General features: G+C 43.1%; 1 protein-coding gene across 1 annotated transcript; it reads right to left on the bottom strand.

Moving 5' to 3' along the window:
- Positions 1-103: 103 nt before the first annotated feature.
- LOC135508481 (charged multivesicular body protein 5-like) lies at positions 104-24,953 on the bottom strand. The gene is made up of 9 exons (XM_064928708.1): positions 24,776-24,953; positions 24,176-24,280; positions 17,856-17,902; positions 10,502-10,595; positions 9,087-9,158; positions 8,970-9,006; positions 8,885-8,932; positions 5,854-5,969; positions 104-2,195 (listed from the first exon to the last, which is right to left on the bottom strand). Exons 1-9 carry the CDS (start codon positions 24,842-24,844, stop codon positions 2,145-2,147), a joined length of 639 nt encoding a protein of 212 aa, XP_064784780.1. The 5' UTR covers positions 24,845-24,953; the 3' UTR covers positions 104-2,144.
- Positions 24,954-26,897: the final 1,944 nt, after the last annotated feature.

Raw genomic sequence — 26,897 nt, 5'->3', positions numbered from 1 at the left:
GTAAACAACAGATAAACACACCAGCCAGCCACACAGCTAAACCATCCACCAAGAAGAAGATATCAACCTGTTTAAAAGGAGAAGATAAAGCAGCACAATATCATGTTGATCAACATTTAGAAAACCGGAACTCCGTTCCTTTATTACATTGGTTTCCAAAAACCAACACACATCTTACAGACAGGAAGGAATGTTCCTAATATCTGGACCAATGGTTTCAGTCATCACTGTTAAATTAGTACAGGCTAATTAATACTGAACAGGACAATACTTACTGAGGAGGGGGTGGGTAGCCTGAGTGCCAGTCTGTGCTATCATGCTAACTCCCTGGCACGCCAAATGGTTGGCTTGACAATGGAAACAATGGAGTTGTTGAAAACACAGGCCTAGATTCAATCAAATCAAGCGTTAAAAACACGGGCCTAGATTCAATCAGATGAAGTTTTAAAAATACAGGCCTAGATTCAATCAAATCAAGCGTTAAAAATACAGGCCTAGATTCAATCAGATCAAGCATTAAAAATACAGGCCTAGATTCAATCAGATGAAGCGTTAACGCCGATAGCAGACACCCACATGTTTTGGTGGCGTAGCAACCGTGTTGGTGAGCAGTCACGAAGCCACACCCACCTCACTTATGTTAGAAGTTCAGAAGGAAGTGTAGTCCAGGGCTATTCAACACTCCATTTCCCTACACTGCACCACATTCAGTCCACATTCAGTCATCAGTACAGATCCCTTGATATTGGAGTTTTAGATAAACTGAAAGCTAACTTTGCAACGAGATTTGATGAGTTTAAGTCCCCACAGAGGTGGTGCAGTTTATTATAGGGGCCCATTCTCTACTGATAGGAAGGAGAGACTTCTCCACCAAAAACTAGTCAACTGAAATATGCATTTTTGTTCAGTATAGTTGAATAGTCCTGGTCTAGACTATATACACTGTAGATATTCCATTAAAAAATCTGCCGTTTCCAGCTACAATTGTCATTTACAACATTAACAATGTCTACACTGTATTTCTGATCGATTTTATGTTATTTTAATGGACCAAAAGTGTGCTTTTCTTTAAAAAACAACCCCAAACTTTTGAACGGTAGTGTACATGTATAACTGTCTCTTTAGTGTTAGTTTCCTGACATGTTGCATCATTCCATTCCATTGTTAGTGGACCTTTCTCCCTCTGTCATGTTGGTGTGGTTGTTCCTGAGGGACGCTAGCAATAGTGGACCATATTAAGCTAATGGTTTACAAGTTGTGCAATAATTTGAGACCTGTAGCCTATTTGAATCAAGGGCGATTTAAAAAAAACATTTTTAAAAACATTGCCTGGAATCATTTATTTTTTATTTAAAGAAATGATTGGGGGTTGGGGGGGGGTGACACGAATTGACCTGTTCTGAATGTTGGGGGGACATGTCCCCTACCCCGTGGTCATTTCGCCTATGATGTGAATCATTATGGAACGCGGACCACACATTGATACCTGGAGCCTGGTGCACGGTTCAAGACGACTGTCATCACAGTTCCACAATTAGAGATTATGATTAGGATAGTTTGAAAGGACTACTGGCCAACCCCTACTGTACACTTTTCTCCCCTACCAAAACTTCATGGATTGAACAACGGAATATGACAACTTTTAGGATGAATCAAACCACTGTAGTTTTGATTCACCAATATATTTAGTGCGTAAAGGCACTCCAAACCTGATTTTACTTTCCTAACCCTGAATAATATACAAGATCAGAGCATTTTAAAATCTACCGATTGGAAAAAGAAAGAAATGTATGTATTTCCATGGCTTCATGTCATTGATCCCTAATACTCTGAACCTTCTCTCCGTATATTCCACTGAGTCTGTTGAGAACATTCTAATTAAAGGTACACCAAGTTTAAAGGGATGGCTTTAGATAAATGTAAACCCTATCGGTAACAATATAAACTCATCTCCAAAACAGCATCAATACCTTAGTAATACAGTGGTAGTAAGTTATGTAACCTGTTCTCAGGTCAGATCATTGTAATGTAGAAATGTTACTCTACATATAAAAGTGTAGCAGGGATCTGTAGTTTTATGTAGCAGGGATCTGTAGTTTTATGTAGCAGGGATCTGTAGTTTTATGTAGCAGGGATCTGTAGTTTTATGTAGCAGGGATCTGTGGCAGACCAAACTCATCCACCAGAACGCCATCCTGAAAAAACAAGAAAATACGTGTTAAAAAAACCCTCGAGTCAATGTCCGCACCCCTGCTGAAATAATTAGCTTAATACAAAATAACAATGACATATCAGTCAGTTCAAGCTAGAGATATGTTTTTTTTAGCCTGGGCTCCGTCTCAACCCACCGCATCAACCGATGTCGGCATTCAGCATCTGTGGTGAAAGGAGACAGAGCTAGAGAGGTGTTTGTCAGACCATGAGACGTTCCAAAAACTACTCTTCTCACAAATTCGTCTGCAGCGTACGAACGATTTGGGCTACATACTAGTAGCACCTCTATGGAAAGGTGGGACTCGCCCGAACATATTGGCTGTTTTGCTCTAGGACACCCACAAGCCCCACAAGTCTAGTATGAAGGTAGCTGACTAGTATGAAGGTAGCTGACTAGTATGAAGGTAGCTGACTAGTATGAAGGTAGCTGACTAGTATGAAGGTAGCTGACTAGTATGGAGGTAGCTGACTAGTATGGAGGTAGCTGACTAGTATGAAGGTAGCTGACTAGTATGGAGGTAGCTGACTAGTATGGAGGTAGCTGACTAGTATGGAGGTAGCTGACTAGTATGGAGGTAGCTGACTAGTATGAAGGTAGCTGACTAGTATGGAGGTAGCTGACTAGTATGAAGGTAGCTGACTAGTATGAAGGTAGCTGACTAGTATGAAGGTTGCTGACTAGTATGGAGGTAGCTGACTAGTATGGAGGTAGCTGACTAGTATGAAGGTAGCTGACTAGTATGGAGGTAGCTGACTAGTATGAAGGTAGCTGACTAGTATGAAGGTAGCTGACTAGTATGAAGGTAGCTGACTAGTATGGAGGTAGCTGACTAGTATGTAGGTAGCTGACTAGTATGGAGGTAGCTGACTAGTATGGAGGTAGCTGACTAGTATGGAGGTAGCTGACTAGTATGAAGGTAGCTGACTAGTATGAAGGTAGCTGACTAGTATGAAGGTAGCTGACTAGTATGAAAGTAGCTGACTAGTATGAAGGTGGCTGACTAGTATGGAGGTGGCTGACTAGTATGGAGGTAGCTGACTAGTATGGAGGTAGCTGACTAGTATGTAGGTAGCTGACTAGTATGTAGGTAGCTGACTAGTATGAAGGTAGCTGACTAGTATGTAGGTAGCTGACTAGTATGGAGGTAGCTGACTAGTATGAAGGTAGCTGACTAGTATGAAGGTAGCTGACTAGTATGAAGGTAGCTGACTAGTATGGAGGTAGCTGACTAGTATGAAGGTAGCTGACTAGTATGAAGGTAGCTGACTAGTATGAAGGTAGCTGACTAGTATGGATGTAGCTGACTAGTATGCAGGTAGCTGACTAGTATGAAGGTAGCTGACTAGTATGAAGGTAGCTGACTAGAATGGAGGTAGCTGACTAGTATGAAGGTAGCTGACTAGTATGAAGGTAGCTGACTAGTATGGAGGTAGCTGACTAGTATGAAGGTAGCTGACTAGTATGAAGGTAGCTGACTAGTATGGAGGTAGCTGACTAGTATGAAGGTAGCTGACTAGTATGAAGGTAGCTGACTAGTATGGAGGTAGCTGACTAGTATGAAGGTAGCTGACTAGTATGAAGGTAGCTGACTAGTATGAAGGTAGATGACTAGTATGAAGGTAGCTGACTCGTATGAAGGTAGCTGACTAGTATGGAGGTAGCTGACTAGTATGAAGGTAGCTGACTAGTATGAAGGTAGATGACTAGTATGAAGGTAGCTGACTAGTATGAAGGTAGCTGGGGTAACCAGTTAAAAGTTGAAAATTAAAGTTAAAACTGAAGTACAGCGCATTCGGAAAGTATTCAGACCCCTTCACCTTTTCCACATTTTGTTATGTTACAGCCTTATTTTAAAATTGATTAAATAAAAAATGTTCCTCAATCTACACACAATAACTCGTAAAGACAAAGCGAATGCAGGTTTTTAACAACAGAAATGACTTATTTACATAAGTATTCAGACTCTTTGCTATGAGACTTGAAATTGAGCTCAGGTGCATCCTGTTTCCATTGATGATCCTTGAGATGTTTCTACAACTTGATTGGAGTCCACCTGTGGAAAATTCAATTGATTGGACATGATTTGGAAAGGCACACACTTGTCTATATAAGGACCCACAGTTGACAGTGCATGTCAGAGCAAAAACCAAACCATGAGGTGGAAGGAATTGTACGTAGAGCTCCGAGACAGGATTGTGTCGAGGCACAGATCTGGGGAAGGGTACCAACACATGTCTGCAGCATTGAAGGTCCCCAAGAACACAGTGGCCTCCATCATTCTTAAATGGAAAAAGTGTAGAATCAACAAGACTTCCTAGAGCTGGTCGCCCGGCCAAACTAAGCAATCGTGGGGAGAAGGGCCTTGGACAGGGAGGTGACCAAGAACCCGATGGTCATTCTGACAGAGCTCCAGAGTTCCCCTCAATCAGGCCTTTATGGTAGAGTGGCCAGACGGAAGCCACTCCTCAGTAAAAAGTTTGCCAAAAGGCACCTAAAGGACTCTCAGACCATGAGAAACAAGTTTCTCTGGTCTGATGAAACCAAGATTGAACTCTTTGGCCTGAATGCCAAGTGTCACGTCTGGAGGAAACCTGGCACCATCCCTACAGTGAAGCATGGTGGTGGCAGCATCATACTGTGGGGATGTTTTTCAGCGGCAGGGACTGGGAGACTAGTTAGGAACGAGGGATAGGTGAAGGGAGCAAAGTACAGAGAGATCGTTGATGAAAACCTGCTCCAGAGCGCCCAGGACCTCAGACTGGAGCGATGGGTAACCAGATCAAACATCTCTGGAGAGACCTGAGAATATCTGTGCAGCGACGCTCCCCATCAAACCTGACAGAGCTCGAAAGGATCTGCAGAGAAGAATGGGAGAAACTCCTCAAATATAGGTGTGCCAAGCTTGTAGCATCATACCTAAGACTACTTGAGGCTGTAGTCACTGCCAAAGGTGCTTCAAAAAAGTACTGAGTAAATGGTGTTATTTTTAATACATTTGCTAAAATGTCTAAAAACCTATTTTTGCTTTGTCATTGCGGAATAATGTGTGTAGATTGATTAGATTTTTTTTTTATTGATTCCATTTTAGAACAAGGCTGTAACGTAACAAAATGTGGAAAAAGTCAAGGGGTCTGAATACTTTCGAAATGCACTGAATAAGTTCACTACATGACCAAAGGTATGTGGACACCTGCTGATTGAACATCTCATTCCAAAATCATGGTCATTAATATGGAGTTGGTCCCAGTTTGCTGCTATAACAGCCTCCACTCTTCTGGGAAGGCTTTCCACTAGATGTTGGAACATTGCTGCTATAACAGCCTCCACTCTCCTGGGGAAGGCTTTCCACTAGATGTTGGAACATTGCTGCTATAACAGCCTCCACTCTTCTGGGAAGGCTTTCCACTAGATGTTGGAACATTGCTGCTATAACAGCCTCCACTCTTCTGGGAAGGCTTTCCACTAGATGTAGGAACATTGCTGCGGGGACTTGCTTCTATTCAGCCACAAGAGCATTAGTGAGGTCGGACACTGATGTTGGGCGATTAGGCCTGGCTTGCAGTTGGTGTTCCATTTCATTACAAAGGTGTTCAATGGTTTGAGGTCAGGGCTCTGTGCAGGCCAGGGCTGTGTCTTACCTTGTTGGTTTTACTGTCGTTGGGTATGCCCTCTGGGATGGAGGGGGCAGAGGAAGCCTCATCCAGGTAGGAGCTGTCATCATCCAGCAACAACTCATCCCCTAGGGCATCCAGCTCTGACAACACACAACAACATCATCCTCTAGGGCATCCAGCTCTGACAACACACAACATCATCATCCTCTAGGGCATCCAGCTCTGACAACATACAACATCAACCAGCTGTAGATCCACATCCCTACCTGCTGTTAGACCCACACCCCTACCTGCTGTTAGATCCACATCCCTACCTGCTGTTAGATCTACACCCCTACCTGCTGTTAGATCCACATCCCTACCTGCTGTTAGATCTACACCCCTACCCTCTGTTATGATCCACATCCCTACCTGCTGTTAGATCCATCATCCAGCAGATCCACACTCACCTGCTGTTAGATCCACACACCCTACCTGCTGTTAGATCCACATCCCTACCTGCTGTTAGATCCACATCCCTAGGGCATCCTGCTCTGACAACACACCCCAACCTGCTGTTAGATCCACATCCCTACCTGCTGTTAGATCCACATCATCCTGCTGTTAGATCCACATCCCTACCTGCTGTTAGATCCACATCCCTACCTGCTGTTAGATCCACATCCCTACCTGCTGTTAGATCCACATCCCTACCTGCTGTTAGATCCACATCCCTACCTGCTGTTAGATCCACACCCCTACCTGCTGTTAGATCCACACCCCTACCTGCTGTTAGATCCACACCCCTACCTGCTGTTAGATCCACATCCCTACCTGCTGTTAGATCCACATCCCCACATACCTGCTGTTAGATCCACATCCCTACCTGCTGTTAGATCCACACCCCTACCTGCTGTTAGATCCACATCCCTACCTGCTGTTAGATCCACACCCCTACGTGCTGTTAGATCCACATCCCTACCTGCTGTTAGATCCACACCCCTACCTGCTGTTAGATCCACACCCCTACCTGCTGTTAGATCCACACCCCTACATGCTTCCAGGTCATCCACATCCCTACCTGCTGTTAGATCCACATCCCTACCTGCTGTTAGATCCACACCCCTACCTGCTGTTATATCCACACCCCTACCTGCTGTTATATCCACATCCCTACCTGCTGTTAGATCCACACCCCTACCTGCTGTTAGATCCACATCCCTACCTGCTGTTAGATCCACACCACTACCTGCTGTTAGATCCACACCCCTACCTGCTGTTAGATCCACACCCCTACCTGCTGTTAGATCCACATCCCTACCTGCTGTTAGATCCACATCCCTACCTGCTGTTAGATCCACACCCCTACCTGCTGTTAGATCCACACCCCTACATGCTTCCAGGTCATCCACATCCCTACCTGCTGTTAGATCCACACCCCTACCTGCTGTTAGATCCACATCCCTACCTGCTGTTAGATCCACACCCCTACCTGCTGTTAGATCCACACCCCTACCTGCTGTTAGATCCACACCCCTACCTGCTGTTAGATCCACACCCCTACCTGCTGTTAGATCCACATCCCTACCTGCTGTTAGATCCACATCCCTACCTGCTGTTAGATCCACACCCCTACCTGCTGTTAGATCCACATCCCTACCTGCTGTTAGATCCACATCCCTACCTGCTGTTAGATCCACACCCCTACCTGCTGTTAGATCCACACCCCTACCTGCTGTTAGATCCACATCCCTACCTGCTGTTAGATCCACACCCCTACCTGCTGTTAGATCCACATCCCTACCTGCTGTTAGATCCACATCCCTACCTGCTGTTAGATCCACACCCCTACCTGCTGTTAGATCCACATCCCTACCTGCTGTTAGATCCACACCCCTACCTGCTGTTAGATCCACACCCCTACCTGCTGTTAGATCCACATCCCTACCTGCTGTTAGATCCACATCCCTACCTGCTGTTAGATCCACACCCCTACCTGCTGTTAGATCCACATCCCTACCTGCTGTTAGATCCACACCCCTACCTGCTGTTAGATCCACATCCCTACCTGCTGTTAGATCCACATCCCTACCTGCTGTTAGATCCACATCCCTACCTGCTGTTAGATCCACACCCCTACCTGCTGTTAGATCCACATCCCTACCTGCTGTTAGATCCACACCCCTACCTGCTGTTAGATCCACATCCCTACCTGCTGTTAGATCCACACCCCTACCTGCTGTTAGATCCACACCCCTACCTGCTGTTAGATCCACATCCCTACCTGCTGTTAGATCCACACCCCTACCTGCTGTTAGATCCACACCCCTACCTGCTGTTAGATCCACATCCCTACCTGCTGTTAGATCCACATCCCTACCTGCTGTTAGATCCACACCCCTACCTGCTGTTAGATCCACATCCCTACCTGCTGTTAGATCCACACCCCTACCTGCTGTTAGATCCACATCCCTACCTGCTGTTAGATCCACACCCCTACCTGCTGTTAGATCCACATCCCTACCTGCTGTTAGATCCAGGTCATCCACATCCCTACCTGCTGTTAGATCCACACCCCTACCTGCTGTTAGATCCACACCCCTACCTGCTGTTAGATCCACACCCCTACATGCTTCCAGGTCATCCACATCCCTACCTGCTGTTAGATCCACACCCCTACCTGCTGTTAGATCCACATCCCTACCTGCTGTTAGATCCATATCCCTACCTGCTGTTAGATCCACACCCCTACCTGCTGTTAGATCCACATCCCTACCTGCTGTTAGATCCACACCCTACCTGCTGTTAGATCCACACCCTACCTGCTGTTAGATCCACATCCCTACCTGCTGTTAGATCCACACCCCTACCTGCTGTTAGATCCACACCTCTACCTGCTGTTAGATCCACACCCCTACCTGCTGTTAGATCCACACCCCTACCTGCTGTTAGATCCTCCATCACCTCCAGCTGCTGTTAGATCCACACCCCACACCTGCTGTTAGAAGCTCCACACCTCTACCTGTGAGAGAACTGATATAAACCACATTACCTGCTGTTAGATCCACACCCCTACCTGCTTCCAGGTCATCCTCATCTATGTCAGGAGTTCCGTAGCCTCCACCTGAGAACCAACAATACAAAGGAACCTAGTCAAGGACATCCTTTATCAAAGGACTCCAGCTGATCCTGTAGGTCCTACACCACATCACACACGATGAAGAAGCTCCACAGCGTATAATGTGAGAGAACTGATATAAACACATTAAATTAGTTACTTCTATCTGATCAGTCTTCACATCCTTGTAAGCTCTCTTCATCTCTTTAGCTCCAATCTTCATAGCCTCCACCTGGGAACCAACAATACAAAGGACAAGTCGTCAAGGACTGATCCTTTATGTCTAAAGGACAAGTCGTCAAGGACTGATCCTTTATGTCTAAAGGACAAGTCGTCAAGGACTGATCCTTTATGTCTAAAGGACAAGTAGTCAAGGACTGATCCTTTATGTCTAAAGGACAAGTCGTCAAGGACTGATCCTTTATGTCTAAAGGACAAGTCGTCAAGGACTGATCCTTTATGTCTAAAGGACAAGTCGTCAAGGACTGATCCTTTATGTCCGTGGGACAGAAGAGAACTGAACAGAGACAGATTGTGTAATCCTTATTGTAGTCTGAGGCTGTGTCTAGACATGACAGTTAAAGCAGTTGTTGTATTCTGATCATAGAGTTCTAATCATGGGATTCCAAACCTGTCATGCATCTACATTTAAATGTGTCCACCGTGTCCACTGTCTAACAGCAGGTAGTTATAGTGTAGTGTAGTTACAGTGCAGTTATATTCCCTTCTCCCGCGCTATATTCTAATGTATGCATTCTGCAAACGATGGAACAGGCTAAATATGATAACACAACAACAACTTCATGGCAGTAGCCAACTACTGTAGCTAACTAGCCAGCTAACCTCTGTAGCTAGCCGGCAAGCTAGCAAGCACAGCTAAAAGGATTGCAAATGGGTTAGCGTAACTGTAGCCAAAAAATATTTTCTTAGTTAGCTGGTTAACATTTACGAGGCCAGCAAGCACGTTCCTCACATGCTCAGAAAGTATTTCCTCCAACGTTATATTGAAAGGTGCCTCTCGCTCGCAAAACACACGCTTTCCGGGGAGACTTGAAGGCAGAGCGCTGATGACATCACCCACTGTATGCGCTTTGCATGGTGTTGTTACAGTGTAGTTACAACGGAGTAACAGTGTAGTTACAGGGTAGTGTAGTTTCAGGATAGTTACAGGGTCATGTAGTTATGGTGTGGTTATATTGTAGTGTAGTTACAGTGCAGTGTGGTTATAGTGTAGTGTAGTTACAGGGCAGTGTAGTTATGGTGTGGTTATAGTGTAGTGTAGTTACAGTGCAGTGTAGTTATGGTGTGGTTATATTGTAGTGTAGTTACAGCGTAGTGTAGTTATGGTGTGGTTATAGTGTAGTTTGGTTATGGTGTAGTTATAGTGTGGTGTAGTTACAGTGTAGTTTGGTCATAGTTACCAGTGTAGTTTGTGACAGTTCTTAGTGTAGTTTTAGTGTCTTAATGTAGTTTTAGTGTCTTACTGTAGTTTTAGTGTCATTTGGTGTCCTTTAGTGAATGGATGGTGTAGCTGGGCTATACTGCAGATACAGTGTAGTTAATGACAGTTCTTACTGTAGTTTTGGTATCCTTGAGGGACTGTATAGTATAGTTGGCCTGCTCCATGTTGAAGGACTGCTGAGCCAGCTGGTCTCTCTGGCCCTCATACCTAAAATATAATGGTCGTTATTCATACCTGGAATATAACACGGTCGTTATTCATACCTGGAATATAACGTGGTCGTTATTCATACCTGGAATATAACACGGTCGTTATTCATACCTGGAATATAACGTGGTCGTTATTCATACTTGGAATACAATACATCATTATTCATACCTGGAATACAATACATCATTATTCATACCTGGAATACAATACATCATTATTCATACCTGGAATACAATACATCATTATTCATACCTAGAATATAACATGGTCATTATTCATAACTGGAATATAACATGGTCATTATTCATACCTGGAATATAACATGGTCATTATTCATACCTGGAATATAACATGGTCGTTATTCATACCTGGAATATAACATGGTCATTATTCATACCTGGAATATAACATGGTCGTTATTCATACCTGGAATATAACATGGTCGTTATTCATACCTGGAATATAACATGGTCGTTATTCATACCTGGAATATAACATGGTCGTTATTCATACCTAGAATATAACATGGTCATTATTCATACCTGGAATATAACATGGTCGTTATTCATATCTGGAATATAACATGGTCGTTATTCATACCTGGAATATAACATGGTCGTTATTCATACCTAGAATATAATGGTCGTTATTCATATCTGGAATACAATACATCATTATTCATACCTAGAATATAACATGGTCATTATTCATACCTGGAATATAACATGGTCATTATTCATACCTGCAATATAACATGGTTGTTATTCATACCTAGAATATAACATGGTCATTATTTATACCTGGAATACAATACATCATTATTCATATCTGGAATATAACATGGTCGTTATTCATACCTGGAATATAACATGGTCATTATTTATACCTAGAATATAACATCATTATTCATATCTGGAATATAATATGGTCATTATTCATACCTGGAATATAACATGGTCATTATTCATACCTGGAATAAAACATGGTCATTATTCATATCTGGAATACAATACATCATTATTCATAGCCGGAATATAACATGGTCATTATTCATACCTGGAATAAAACATGGTCATTATTCATATCTGGAATACAATACATCATTATTCATACCTAGAATATAAAATGGTCATTATTCATATCTGGAATACAATACATCATTATTCATACCTGGAATATAACATGGTCATTATTCATACCTGGAATATAACATGGTCGTTATTCATACCTGGAATATAACATGGTCGTTATTCATACCTAGAATATAACATGGTCCTTATTTATACCTGGAAGACAATACATCATTATTCATATCTGGAATATAACATGGTCTTTATTCATACCTAGAATATAACATGGTCGTTATTCATATCTGGAATACAATACATCATTATTCATACCTGGAATATAACATGGTCATTATTCATACCTGGAATAAAACATGGTCATTATTCATATCTGGAATACAATACATCATTATTCATATCTGGAATATAACATGGTCGTTATTCATACCTGGAATATAACATGGTCGTTATTCATACCTAGAATATAACATGGTCGTTATTCATACCTAGAATATAAAATGGTCGTTATTCATATCTGGAATACAATACATCATTATTCATACCTGGAATATAACATGGTCATTATTCATACCTGGAATATAACATGGTCGTTATTCATACCTAGAATATAAAATGGTCGTTATTCATACCTGGAATACAATACATCATTATTCTTACCTAGAATATAACATGGTCGTTATTCATACCTGGAATATAACATGGTCGTTATTCATACCTGGAATATAACATGGTCGTTATTCATACCTGGAATACAATACATCATTATTCATACCTAGAATATAACATGGTCATTATTCATACCTGGAATACAATACATCATTATTCTTACCTAGAATATAACATGGTCGTTATTCATACCTGGAATATAACACGGTCGTTATTCATACCTGGAATATAACATGGTCGTTATTCATATCTAGAATATAACATGGTCATTATTCATACCTGGAATACAATACATCATTATTCTTACCTAGAATATAACATGGTCATTATTCATACCTGGAATACAATACATCATTATTCATACCTGGAATATAACATGGTCATTATTCATACCTGGAATATAACATGGTCATTATTCATATCTGGAATATAACATGGTCGTTATTCATACCTGGAATACAATACATCATTATTCATACCTGGAATACAATACATCATTATTCATACCTAGAATATAACATGTCCATTATTCATACCTGGATTATAACATGGTCATTATTCATACCTGGAATATAACATGGTCGTTATTCATATCTGCAATACAATACATCATTATTCATACCTGGAATACAATACATCATTATTCATACCTGGAATACAATACATCATTATTCATACCTGGAATACAATACATCATTATTCATACCTAGAATATAACATGTCCATTATTCATACCTGGAATATAACATGGTCATTATTCATACCTGGAATATAACATGGTCGTTATTCATATCTGCAATACAATACATCATTATTCATACCTGGAATATAACATGGTCGTTATTCATATCTGCAATACAATACATCATTATTCATACCTAGAACATAACATGGTCGTTATTCATACCTGGAATATAACATGGTCATTATTCATACCTAGAATATAACATGGTCATTATTCATACCTGGAATATAACATGCCCATTATTCATACCCAGAATACAATACATCATTATTTATACCATATATTTTTTGAATACACATATGTATTTTTTATACATTTCCTTTATAACCCTCCAACCCTCCACCCCTCACCCAACTGGGGTAAACTAGTGGACAACAACGCTCTGTATTTTCAACTTATACATACTTTATGCATTTCATGGACACAGTCTATTTTACAATACATGTATTTTGTTTGTTATTAACTCCTGTCCTTCCTCTACCCTCAACCATCTATTACTGATGTCCTTCCTCTACCCTCAACCATCTATTACTGATGTCCTTCCTCTACCCTCAACCATCTATTACTGATGTCCTTCCTCTACCCTCAACCATCTATTACTGATGTCCTTCCTCTACCCTCAACCATCTATTACTGATGTCCTTCCTCTAACCTCAACCTTCTATTACTGATGTCCTTCCTCTACCCTCAACCATCTATTACTGATGTCCTTCCTCTACCCTCAACCTCTCCCATCTATTGCTGATGTCCTTCCTCTACCCTCAACCATCTATTACTGATGTCCTTCCTCTACCCTCAACCATTTATTACTGATGTCCTTCCTCTACCCTCAACCATCTATTAATGAGGTCCTTCCTCTACCCTCAACCATCTATTACTGATGTCCCTCCTCTACCCTCAACCATCTATTACTGATGTCCTTCCTCTACCCTCAACAATCTATTACTGATGTCCTTCCTCTATCCTCAACCATCTATTACTGATGTCCTTCCTCTACCCTCAACCATCTATTACTGATGTCCTTCCTCTAACCTCAACCATCTATTACTGATGTCCTTCCTCTAACCTCAACCTTCTATTACTGATGTCCTTCCTCTACCCTCAACCATCTATTACTGATGTCCTTCCTCTACCCTCAACCTCTCCCATCTATTACTGATGTCCTTCCTCTACCTCTCTCATCTATTACTGATGTCCTTCCTCTACCCTGAACCATCTATTACTGATGTCCTTCCTCTACCTCTCTCATCTATTACTGATGTCCTTCCTCTACCCTCAACCATCTATTACTGATGTCCTTCCTCTACCCTCAACCATCTATTACTGATGCCCTTCCTCTACCCTCAACCATCTATTACTGATGTCCTTCCTCTACCCTCAACCATCTATTACTGATGTCCTTCCTCTACCCTCAACCATCTATTACTGATGTCCTTCCTCTACCCTCAACCTCTCCCATCTATTACTGATGTCCTTCCTCTACCTCTCTCATCTATTACTGATGTCCTTCCTCTACCCTCAACCATCTATTACTGATGTCCTTCCTCTACCCTCAACCATCTATTACTGATGTCCTTCCTCTACCCTCAACCATCTATTACTGATGTCCTTCCTCTACCCTCAACCATCTATTACTGATGTCCTTCCTCTACCCTCAAACATCTATTACTGATGTCCTTCCTCTACCCTCAACCATCTATTACTGATGTCCTTCCTCTACCATCTCAACCATCTATTACTGATGTCCTTCCTCTACCCTCAACCATCTATTACTGATGTCCTTCCTCTACCCTCAACCATCTATTACTGATGTCCTTCCTCTACCCTCAACCTCTCCCATCTATTACTGATGTCCTTCCTCTACCCTCAACCATCTATTACTGATGTCCTTCCTCTACCCTCAACCATCTATTACTGATGTCCTTCCTCTACCTCAACCATCTATTACTGATGTCCTTCCTCTACCCTCAACCATCTATTACTGATGTCCTTCCTCTACCCTCAACCATCTATTACTGATGTCCTTCCTCTACCCTCAACCATCTATTACTGATGTCCTTCCTCTACCCTCAACCATCTATTACTGATGTCCTTCCTCTACCCTCAACCATCTATTACTGATGTCCTTCCTCTACCCTCAACCATCTATTACTGATGTCCTTCCTCTACCCTCAACCATCTATTACAGATGTCCTTCCTCTACCCTCAACCATCCTTCCTCTACCCTCAACCATCTATTACTGGTGTCCTTCCTCTACCCTCAACCTCTCCCATCTATTACTGATGTCCTTCCTCTACCCTCAACCTCTCCCATCTATTACTGATGTCCTTCCTCTACCCTCAACCATCTATTACTGATGTCCTTCCTCTACCCTCAACCATCTATTACTGATGTCCTTCCTCTACCCTCAACCATCTATTACTGATGTCATTCCTCTACCCTCAACCATCTATTACTGATGTCCTTCCTCTACCCTCAACCATCTATTACTGATGTCATTCCTCTACCCTCAACCATCTATTACTGATGTCCTTCCTCTACCCTCAACCATCTATTACTGATGTCCTTCCTCTACCCTCAAATGTCCTTCTCTCCCATCTATTACTGATGTCCTTCCTCTACCCTCAACCTCTCCCATCTATTACTGATGTCCTTCCTCTACCCTCAACCATCTATTACTGATGTCCTTCCTCTACCCTCAACCATCTATTACTGATGTCCTTCCTCTACCCTCAACCATCTATTACTGATGTCATTCCTCTACCCTCAACCATCTATTACTGATGTCCTTCCTCTACCCTCAACCATCTATTACTGATGTCCTTCCTCTACCCTCAACCTCTCTCATCTATTACTGATGTCCTTCCTCTACCCTCAACCATCTATTACTGATGTCCTTCCTCTACCCTCAACCATCTATTACTGATGTACTTCCTCTACCCTCAACCATCTATTACTGATGTCCTTCCTCTACCCTCAACCATCTATTATTGATGTCCTTCCTCTACCCTCAACCATCTATTATTGATGTCCTTCCTCTACCCTCAACCTCTCCCATCTATTACTGATGTCCTTCCTCTACCCTCAACCTCTCCCATCTATTACTGATGTCCTTCCTCTACCCTCAACCTCTCCCATCTATTACTGATGTCCTTCCTCTACCCTCAACCTCTCCCATCTATTACTGATGTCCTTCCTCTACCCTCAACCTCTCCCATCTATTACTGATGTCCTTCCTCTACCCTCAATCTCTCCCATATTTCTGTCCATCTGGTATGATCTTTTTTATTTTGATAGAGGTTAGGTTATCCAGTTTAGCCTTCTGGCCTACTCTACGTGACAGCCTTATAGCCTACCTCTGGCTAGGCTAGTGAAAGATACTGTTACACCTTATAAACTACCTCTGGCTGGGCTAGTGAAAGATATGCCTTATAGCCTACCTCTGGCTGGGCTAGTGAAAGATATGCCTTATAGCCTACCTCTGGCTGGGCTAGTGAAAGATACTGTTACACCTTATAGCCTACCTCTGGCTGGGCTAGTGAAAGATACTGTTACACCTTATAGCCTACCTCTGGCTGGGCTAGTGAAAGATATGCCTTATAACCTACCTCTGGCTGGGCTAGTGAAAGATACTGTTACACCTTATAGCCTACCTCTGGCAGGGCTAGTGAAAGATACTGTTACACCTTATAGCCTACCTCTGGCAGGGCTAGTGAAAGATACTGTTACACCTTATAGCCTACCTCTGGCAGGTCAAATATTTTATAAAGGCCTCGGCTGGGTAGAATTAGACTCCAATTAAGCCCTCTTGTTGTTTGTAAAGTCAAATTAAGATGAATATTAGTGTTGAAATGAAATACTCAACTGGTGTAGTTTTTCTCCATCTGTTGCTGGGCAACACTTGCATAACAAGTGAGCTATATTTTCAGCACCAGGCGCTGTTCACCTATTGACTGCTGCGGTTGCAGCTTTGCGTCTCAGCACCACAGAATGGTCCTCTGCTTTATTAGTTGACTGTCTCCTGCATTCTCTCTCCTCACGAATGAAATTAAAAATTAGAATTTTGAATTTTTGCATTATTTAGGTGGCTTAACTTCCTTCTCTTCCTTCTAACTTCCTTCTTATTCACTTTTTTATAAATGATTTAGACAAAAATGTCCAAAATGCGCAACTTAATTTTTATGCTGATGATACTGTTATTTACTGTTGTGTCTCGTCGCTTTCCAGAACTTGCAAACTGCTTTTTATACTGTTCAACATACCTTGTGTCAATTGAAGCTTATCCTCAATACTGAAAAACTAAACTAATGGTGTTTTCTTAATGCAAGAAATAGACCTCTGAACCTTTCATCTATTACTACCTGTCAGGGCAAGGAGACTGAGGTTGTAACCTCATATAAATATCTTGAAATTTTAATTGATGATGGCCTCTCTTTTAAATTGCATATTCAACAACTTGAAATTGGGACCCCTGATCTACACTGACTGAAGTGGATTTAACAAGTGACATCAATCAATTAGGGATCATATCTTTCACCTGGATTCACCTGGTCAGTCTGTGGCTAATGTTTTGTTCACTCAGTGTAGAATACAATATATCACATATCTTCAATATAAAATATAATTATTCATACCTGGAATACAAAATGGTCATTTATTCCAAGCTGAATCGACAATGACTCATTTTCTGAGTGTTAGTTTCTAAACAACAGTGGTATCTTGTTTATACAGTAGTACTGAAATTAACAACATCTTACTGTCTCTTCTGCTTCAGAACCCTCATAGCTTTCTGCTTCACCATGTTCTGGAGAGGAAGAGGAGATAAGGAGAAGACAAGAAGACTTTATTAGTCCACAGCTTTCCCCTCCCAAGAACACCGACAAACAGACAGATTGACAGACAGATAGGCACGACAGACAGACAGGCAGACTGACAGACAGACAGACCGGCAGACAGACAGGCAGACTGACAGACAGACAGACCGGCAGACAGACAGGCAGACTGACCGACAGACCGGCAGACAGACAGGCAGACCGGCAGACAGACAGGCAGACTGACAGACCGGCAGACAGACAGGCACGACAGACAGGCAAGACAGACAGGCATGACAGACAGGCACGACAGACCGGCAGACAGACAGGCACGACAGACAGGCAGACTGACAGACAGGCAGACTGACAGACAGAAAGGCAGACTGACAGATGACAGACAGACAGGCAGACAGACCAGACAGCAGACAGACCGGCAGACAGACCGGCACGACAGACAGACGACAGACAGACAGGCAGACAGACAGGCATGACAGACTGGCAAGACAGACAGACAGATTGACAGACAGATAGGCAACAGACAGACAGGCAGACTGACAGACAGACAGACCAGCAGACAGACAGGCAGACAGACAGACAGACCGGCAGACAGACAGGCAGACTGACCGAGGACAGACTGACAGACAGGCAGCAGACAGACAGACAGGCACGACAGACAGGCAGACTGACAGACAGGCAAGACAGACCGGCAGACAGACCGGCACGACAGACAGGCACGACAGACAGACAGGCAGACAGACTGACAGACAGACAGGCAGACAGACAGGCAGACAGACAGGCACGACAGACAGACAGGCAGACAGACTGACAGACAGACAGGCAAGACAGACCGGCAGACAGACCGGCACGACAGACCGGCAAGACAGACCGGCAAACAGACAAGCACGAAAGACAGGCAGACTGACAGGCAAGACAGACCAGCAAGACAGACAGGCAGGCAGACTGACAGACAGAAAGGCAGACAGACAGGCATGACAGACAGGCAAGACAGACAGACAGGCAGACTGACAGACAGAAAGGCAGACAGACAGGCAGGACAGACTGACAGGCAGGCAGGCAGGCAAGAAAGACAGACAGACTGACAGGCAGGCAGGCAGGCAAGACAGACAGGCAGGCAGGCAAGACAGACAGACTGACAGGCAGACATACTGACACATAGACTTGCAGGCATCAGAGGTTAGTGTAAGCGGTCAGTCAAAGGCAGCGTTTCCCAAACTCGGTCTTCAGGACCCCAAGGGGTGCACGTTTAGATTTTAATGATGATGATTAGTTGATCATCTGAATCAGCTGTGTAGTGTTGGGGAAAAAATAAAAACGTGCACCCCTTGGGGTCCTGGGGACCGAGTTTGGGAAACGCTGCTCTAGGGTGAAACCGTTTGAATTAAAAAACGTTTTGACAACGAAGGAGATGTGCCACGCTGCATGAGGCAAATGGTGGTCTCACCAGATACTGACTGGTTTTCCGATCTACGCCCATACCTTTTTTTTTGGTCGACTGAGAGTTTTGTTGTTTTGACCAATCTATTAGTCTACATTTTAAAACGTGTATTATTCCATATATAGACACATGAAATCAACTATATGTAGGCTACTGAGCTTGTCTGATGCTTTAATAAAAAATGAAGACAAATGACTCAAGAGGGAGCCAGAGATCAATATAGCTGCTGTTGCTGGCCTTGGCAGATTCTGCCATGATGTTCCTGACGTTGCCAATAACAGGCTACACCAGCGGTCTACAACCTTCTCCATTTGAAGTGCCAAGTTATCAGTTACCATTTCCACTGATCTGCAAGCCAGTTTTGATTTTCATGTGCACATTTTCATGGAATAGTTTTATTTAATTCATAATGTCATGTGGTTAATCAAAATCATATCTAAATGAAAATAATACAAATCTAAAAGTAACTACTGTTGGCAATATGTAAAATATAGGCTGCAGTTGTGGCCAAAAGTTTTGAGAATGACACAAAAATGAACTTCCACAAAGTTTGCTGATTCAGTGTCTTTAGATATTTGTGTCCGATGTTACTATGGAATACTGAAGTATAATTACAAGAATTTCATAAGTGTCAAAGGCTTTTATTGACAATTACATGAAGTTGATGCAAAGAGTCAATATTTGCAGTGTTGACCCCTCTTTTTCAAGACATTGCAATTCGCCCTGGCATGCTGTCAATTAACTTCTGGGCCACCTGACTGATGGCAGCCCATTCTTGCATAATCAATGCTTGGAGTTTGTCAGAATTTGTGGGTTTTTGTTTGTCCACCCGCCTCTTGAGGATTGACCACAAGTTCTCAATGGGATTAAGGTCTGGGGAGTTTCCTCGCCATGGACCCAAAATATCGATGTTTTGTTCCACGAGCCACTTATTTATCACTTTTGCCCTATGGCAAGAGTGATGGTTGGGAGAAGATGCTCTCGGAGGATGTGTTGGTACCATTCTTTATTCATGGCTGTGTTCTTAGGCGAAATTGTGAGTGAGCCCACTCCCTTGGCTGAGAAGCAACCCCACACATGAATGGTCTCGGGATGCTTTACTGTTGGCATGACACAGGACTCTTGGGCGCCCTGAAGCCTTCTTCACAACAATTGAACTGCTCTCCTTGAAGTTCTTGATGATCCGAAAAATGGTTGATTTAGGTGCAATCTCCTTGCCTGTGAAGCCCTTTTTGTGCAAAGCAACGATGACGGCACGTGTTTCCTTGCAGGTAAGCATGATTGACAGAGGAAGAGCAATGATTCCAAGCACCATCCTCCTTTTGAAGCTTCCAGTCTGTTATTCAAAGGTGAAGAAGACTTTACTTTGAGAAGTTCCACAGCTCATTAGTGGTTGTGTGTTAAGCCAATCAGAAATACTATCGGATCCTCAAATAGGCACATTTCTATGCCCTACATTTGTGAGCAGGCCAGGTAGCCTACAGGCCTATTCTAAGCGTAATCAGGTCCTTAAGATTGACAGGAGCGCTCCAAACAAAAGACAATTAATAAATTGACAACTCTTAAATGAAATGAAATAAACCCCCCTAAAACTCTCACAAGTTGGGCAAACAACTTTTTAATTATTATTTTTTTTATATATATTCGCTTGACTAAAAAAAAGTATTGGGTCGACCAACATCCTATTGACCAAACAATCAACGAGTCAACTAAATGAGGTCAGCCCTATCTGTGACCAACAGATGCATATCTGTATTCCTAGTCGTGAAATTAACAGACTAGGGCCTAGTTAATTTTTTTCACTTGACTGATTTCATAATATGAACTGTAACTCAGCAAAATGTTTGAAATTGTTGCATGTTGCGTTAAGATACAGTGGGGCAAAAAAGTATTTAGTCAGCCACCAATTGTGCAAGTTCTCCCACTTAAAAAGATGACAGAGGCCTGTAATTGTTATCATAGGTACACTTCAACTATGGTGGACAAAATGAGAAGAAAAAAAATCCAGAAAATCACATTGTAGGATTTTTAATGAATTTATTTGAAAATGATGGTGGAAAATAAGTATTTGGTCACCTACAAACAAGATTGATTTCTGACACTCACAGACCTGTAACTTCTTCTTTAAGAGGCTCCTCTGTCCTCCACTCGTTACCTGTATTAATGGCTCCTGTTTGAACTTGTTATCAGTATAAAAGACACCTGTCCACAACCTCAAACAGTCACACTCCAAACTCCACTATGGCCAAGACCAAAGAGCTGTCAAAGGAAATCAGAAACAAAATTGTAGACCTGCACCAGGCTGGGAAGACTGAATCTGCAATAGGTAAGCAGCTTGGTTTGAAGAAATCAACTGTGGGAGCAATTATTAGGAAATGGAAGACATACAAGACCACTGATAATCTCCCTCGATCTGGGGCTCCACGCAAGATCTCACCCCGTGGGGTCAAAATGATCACAAGAACGGTGAGCAAAAATCCCAGAACCACACGGGGGGACCTAGTGAAAGACCTGCAGAGAGCTGGGACCAAAGTAACAAAACCTACCATCAGAAACACACTACGCCGCCAGGGACTCAAATCCTGCAGTGCCAGACGTGTCCCCCTGCTTAAGCCAGTACATGTCCAGGCCCGTCTGAAGTTTGCTAGAGAGCATTCGGATGATCCAGAAGAAGATTGGGAGAATTTCATCTGACCATATGACACCAAAATATAACTTTTTGGTAAAAACTCAACTCGTCGTGTTTGGAGGACAAAGAATGCTGAGTTGCATCCAAAGAACACCATACCTACTGTGAAGCATAGGGGTGGAAACATCATGCTTTGGGGCTGTTTTTCTGCAAAGGGAACAGGATGACTGATCAGTGTAAAGGAAAGAATGAATGGGGCCATGTATCGTGAGTTTTTGAGTGAAAATCTCCTTCCATCAGCAAGGGCATTGAAGATGAAACGTGGCTGGGTCTTTCAGCATGACAATGATCCCAAACACACCGCCCGGGCAACAAAGGAGTGGCTTCATAAGAAGCATTTCACAGTCCTGGAGTGGCCTAGCCAGTCTCTAGATCTCAACCCCATAGAAAATCTTTGGAGGGAGTTGAAAGTCCGTGTTGCCCAGCAACAGCCCCAAAACATCACTGCTCTAGAGATCTGCATGGAGGAATGGGCCAAAATACCAGCAACAGTGTGTGAAAACCTTGTGAAGACTTACAGAAAGCATTTGACCTCTGTCATTGCCAACAAAGGGTATATAACAAAGTATTGAGATAAACTATTGTTATTGATCAATTTTATTTTCCACCATAATTTGCAAATAAATTCATTAACAATCCTACAATGTGATTTTCTGGATTTTTTTCTAATTTTGTCTGTCATAGTTGAAGTGTACCTATGATGAAAATTACAGGCCTCTCTCATCTTTTTAAGTTGGAGAACTTGCTCAATTGGTGGCTGACTAAATACTTTTTGCACCACTGTAAGTGTAGCTAATAAAATAGACCAAATAGGCCATTTAAGTTGACATGCGACGGCAGACATTTTTTTGTAGTAGAAGTAAAAATGCCAATAAAAAGTCAATGGTGTAGCATCTAAATGCAGTGCTGTGCTGTGGCAAAGTGGGTGGGGTTATATCCTTCCTGTTTGGCCCTGTCTGGGTGTGTCCTCGGATGGGGCCACAGTGTCTCCTGACCCCTCCTGTCTCAGCCTCCAGTATTTATGTTGCAGTAGTTTGTGTCAGGGGGTTAGGGGCAGTCTGTTATATCTGGAGTATTTCTCCTGTCTTATCCGGTGTCCTGTGTGAATTTAAGTATGCTCTCTCTAATTCTCTTTCTTTCTCTCTCTCTCTTTGAGGACCTGAGCCCTAGGACCATGCCTCAGGACTAACTGGCATGATGACTCCTTGCTGTCCCCAGTCCACCTGGCCGTGCTGCTGCTCCAATTTCAACTGTTCTGCCTGCGGCTATGGAACCCTGGCCAGTTCACCGGACGTGCTACCTGTCCCAGACCTGCTGTTTTCAACTCTTTAGCAACAGCAGGAGCGGTAGAGATACTCTCAATGATCGGCTATGAAAAGCCAACTGACATTTACTCCTGAGGTGCTGACTTGTTGCACCCTCGACAACTATTGTGATTATTATTATTTGACCCTGCTGGTCATTTATGAACATTTGAACATCTTGGCCATGTTGTGTTATAATCTCCATGTAAGAAGGGCTATATAAATACATTTGATTTAGTGGTCTGAAGGGATAGGTCCATTCTATGAGTTATGTTTCTATGATTGAAATGACACCCATTCTGTATTCAAGAGCATGTTGTGTCTCAACCGATGGAGGGCACAACACAACCTCAGATGATGTGAAATAGTGCCTAAGCTACAACGTGAATCTGAAAAAAATCTGAGCTTACACGTTTTTAGATAATTTATGTTAAATGTCATAATATTTATTACAAATCATCCATGTATTTTTTCCAGTGATGTCTCGTGGTATGGTGGGGTATGCAAAACGGGTCGACTTTGAGGACCTTTATCTCCTGAATGTTTTGGCATTCAGGTCCCAAACGTCACTTCCTGACCTCTTCTTCCATGGGCGGAACGTTGTGTTTAAATCAAAAGGGATGCTGTCAAAAAGTGATTGAATTCAAATGGATTTCTTAATCTACTAAATCTCCCAACACATCCCTTCCCTCTATTTCCCCTCTAACCTGAGCCATCTACTAAATCTCCCAACACATCCCTTCCCTCTATTTCCCCTCTAACCTGAGCCATCTACTAAATCTCCCAAAACATCCCTTCCCTCTATTTCCCCTCTAACCTTAGAGGGTCCTTCTCTCATCTTCTTCATTTGGTCTTTATACTTAATCAGTTCAGAGTCCAGACGGGAGATCTTCTGATCCATAGACTCCGCCCTGGCATCCACCTACATCACACAGCTCTCAGTTAATCACAGATGTATCAATAAATACTATCTAAAAAGGCACAGATACCACAGTCCTTCCTTTAAATGACATGTTTGGGCTAAACTGAAGGAGAATGCAGCCCCTTGGACAGTTCCCAGACAGGCCTACAGCTAGGAGAGACATGAGACCTGGACAGACAACAGCAGTAACTGACATTACTGTAATAGCCTGAAGCAGCAAGACACCAAATAACAGGATTCCCACGTTGGGAAAGAAGACAGTTTATTAGCTGTTTGACCCAAGATGAAAATGACCCTATAACCGTAACTTGCTGAAGTGAAATGATCACATCCAGGGAAATGGCTCTACTGTTGAACCGTAATATGATGAGATTTTGGTGAGTTCTGTTGTTCTGATTTTGACAGATGAACAACCTATCGCTAGGTAACGTTAGCTGGCTCATTGTAGCTGACTGGTTGTCATCATAGCTAGCTAATGTTTTAGACAAAACTTACATTTCCTATGCAGTCCGATAGATTAGGAGGAGGTGCTTTGGGTTTTCCCCGACCAAATATTCGATTCATTTTGACAATATATAACTCCCAGAAGCCTTTTAACCTGTCATAAAACACAATGCATCAATATATATATATAAACCACCGCTGAACACACCCGGAAGCTGCGGTACCTACACAAAGTGATGCTATTGGTAATGACGGTGGCCAATGAAGTTTGAGCAAAGGTCGCCCTCGTGTGGTGACAACTGGCGCTGCACATGAAGACCTTCAATTCCAGGGCAGATTTCAATTAGTCTGTTATTACTCTGGCCTGGCCTGGTTGGGGCTAAGGGGGCGGGGGGGCCTGGCCTGGTTGGGGCTAACGGGACGGGGGGGCCTGGCCTGGTTGAGGCAAAGGGGGCAGGGGGTCTGGCCTGGTTGGGGCTAAGGGGACGGGGGGCCTGGCCTGGTTGGGGCTAAGGGGGCGGGGGTGGCCTGGCCTGGTTGGGGCTAAGGGAGCGGGGAGGGGGGCCTGGCCTGGTTGGGGCTAAGGGGGCTGGGGGGCCTGGCCTGGTTGAGGCTAAGGGGGCGGTGGGGCCTGGCCTGGTTGGGGCTAAGGGGGCAGGGGGGTCTGGCCTGGTTGGGGCTGGGGGGGTCTGGCCTGGTTGGGGCTAAGGGTCGGGGGTGACCAACCCAGTTATAAACCATCAATGAAAACAGGGATCATGAGGTAAAATATGACCTTTATAATAAAGCATATCATTGGAGTAGTGGCATAGATCAGTAAAGTAGAGGCACTTACAGAAGTTGCACAGATGGGGCAGATTTTTTTGTTGCCTCGGATCCCGGGGAAAAGTTGACCTTTTATTAATGCATTTAATGCAATTTAATAAGGCATCATTTTACATGACTGGAGACTTCGACATAATATTTTTGTAAATCACACAAATGATGAAAATCACAGGCTACTTTCACTGAGAAACGGAGGATCTGAGCTCAATAAAAACCACCTTGTGTTTAATCCATCAATAGCCTGGCCTCGGAGTGTGGAGACAGACACATTGTAGGCTACAATATGACAAGGAAATGATAGTCCTAAAAATGCTTTCAAGTTTCACTGACTCACCCAGTGATTGCAGCTCACTGGCAGGTGATGGCTGATGCATCTTGACAAAAGCCTGTACAGTACCTCTCCTGTTTCACTTTGTAAAACAATATTTAGAAGTTGATCTAAAAGTGCCTACAGTCTTTTCGGCAGGAGCCCTGTCCTAACAGCCTGTGTTTTCCCCTGACTATATCTGAAATATTGTGAAAGGACAGATTTGCCATTCCCAACTGTAGGCTATGCCTTGGGGTAACACACTTTTTTTTATTTTACCTTTATTTAACCAGGCAAGTCAGTTAAGAACAAATTCTTATTTTCAATGACGGCCTGGGAACAGTGGGTTAACTGCCTGTCCAGGGGCAGAACAACAGATTTGTACCTTGTCAGATCGGGGGTTTGAACTTGCAATCTTCCGGTTACTAGTCCAACGCTCTAACCACTAGGCTACCCTGCCGCCCCACACAATCCACAGCTAGGCTATTAAAAAAAACTATTGATCCTCTGTGGCTAAATGATGGTCCTTCTCACGGTGTAGTAGGCTATTCTGAACAGTAAATCTATAACTTTGGCAAAAGTACAGTATTTAAATTTTAATTAATCATGGGGTGCTGCAGCTCTCTACAACCCTTTGGGCTGCGATGATTCTAAAAAGTAAATGATGACGTGCAAAGCTGGATAGATGAGAAAAAAACAGGCTTGTCACCTTGTTTTTCTTGGGCACTGGGATGATGTTGGTCTCCTTGAAGCAGGTGGGGACTACAGACTGGGAGAGGAAAAGCAGCTGGCCGGAAGAGCTCAGAGACATGGCAGTGTGGTGCTAGGACAACAACCTCTCCCTTTGTCAGCAAGACAAAGGAGCTAATCATGCACTACAAGAGGGGCAAACACCCCATTCACATGGAACATGGCTGTAGTGGTGCGGGTCGAGAGCTTCAAGGTCCTCATTGTCCAGATCACTAAGGAAATAACAAGGTCCACACACATTTATGAAGAGAGCACGTCAGCGCCTCTTTCCCTCAGGAGACTTGACATGGG

This window comes from Oncorhynchus masou, chromosome 3 (assembly GCF_036934945.1).
Source record: "Oncorhynchus masou masou isolate Uvic2021 chromosome 3, UVic_Omas_1.1, whole genome shotgun sequence".
NCBI lineage: Eukaryota > Metazoa > Chordata > Actinopteri > Salmoniformes > Salmonidae > Oncorhynchus > Oncorhynchus masou.
Note: the sequence above shows the minus strand (reverse complement) of the source record. Positions and strands in the feature narration are given on the sequence as shown.

Excerpts from the sequence above, each read along its gene's own strand:
- LOC135508481 (XM_064928708.1), bottom strand. The coding sequence starts at position 24,844 with ATGAATCGAATATTTGGTCGGGGAAAACCCAAAGCACCTCCTCCTAAT. Across the intron at positions 24,281-24,775 it reads TATCGGACTGCATAGGAAAT|GTGGATGCCAGGGCGGAGTC; the intron begins GTAAGTTTTGTC and ends TGTGTGATGTAG. Across the intron at positions 2,196-5,853 it reads ACGACAGTAAAACCAACAAG|GATGGCGTTCTGGTGGATGA; the intron begins GTAAGACACAGC and ends TTGTTTTTTCAG.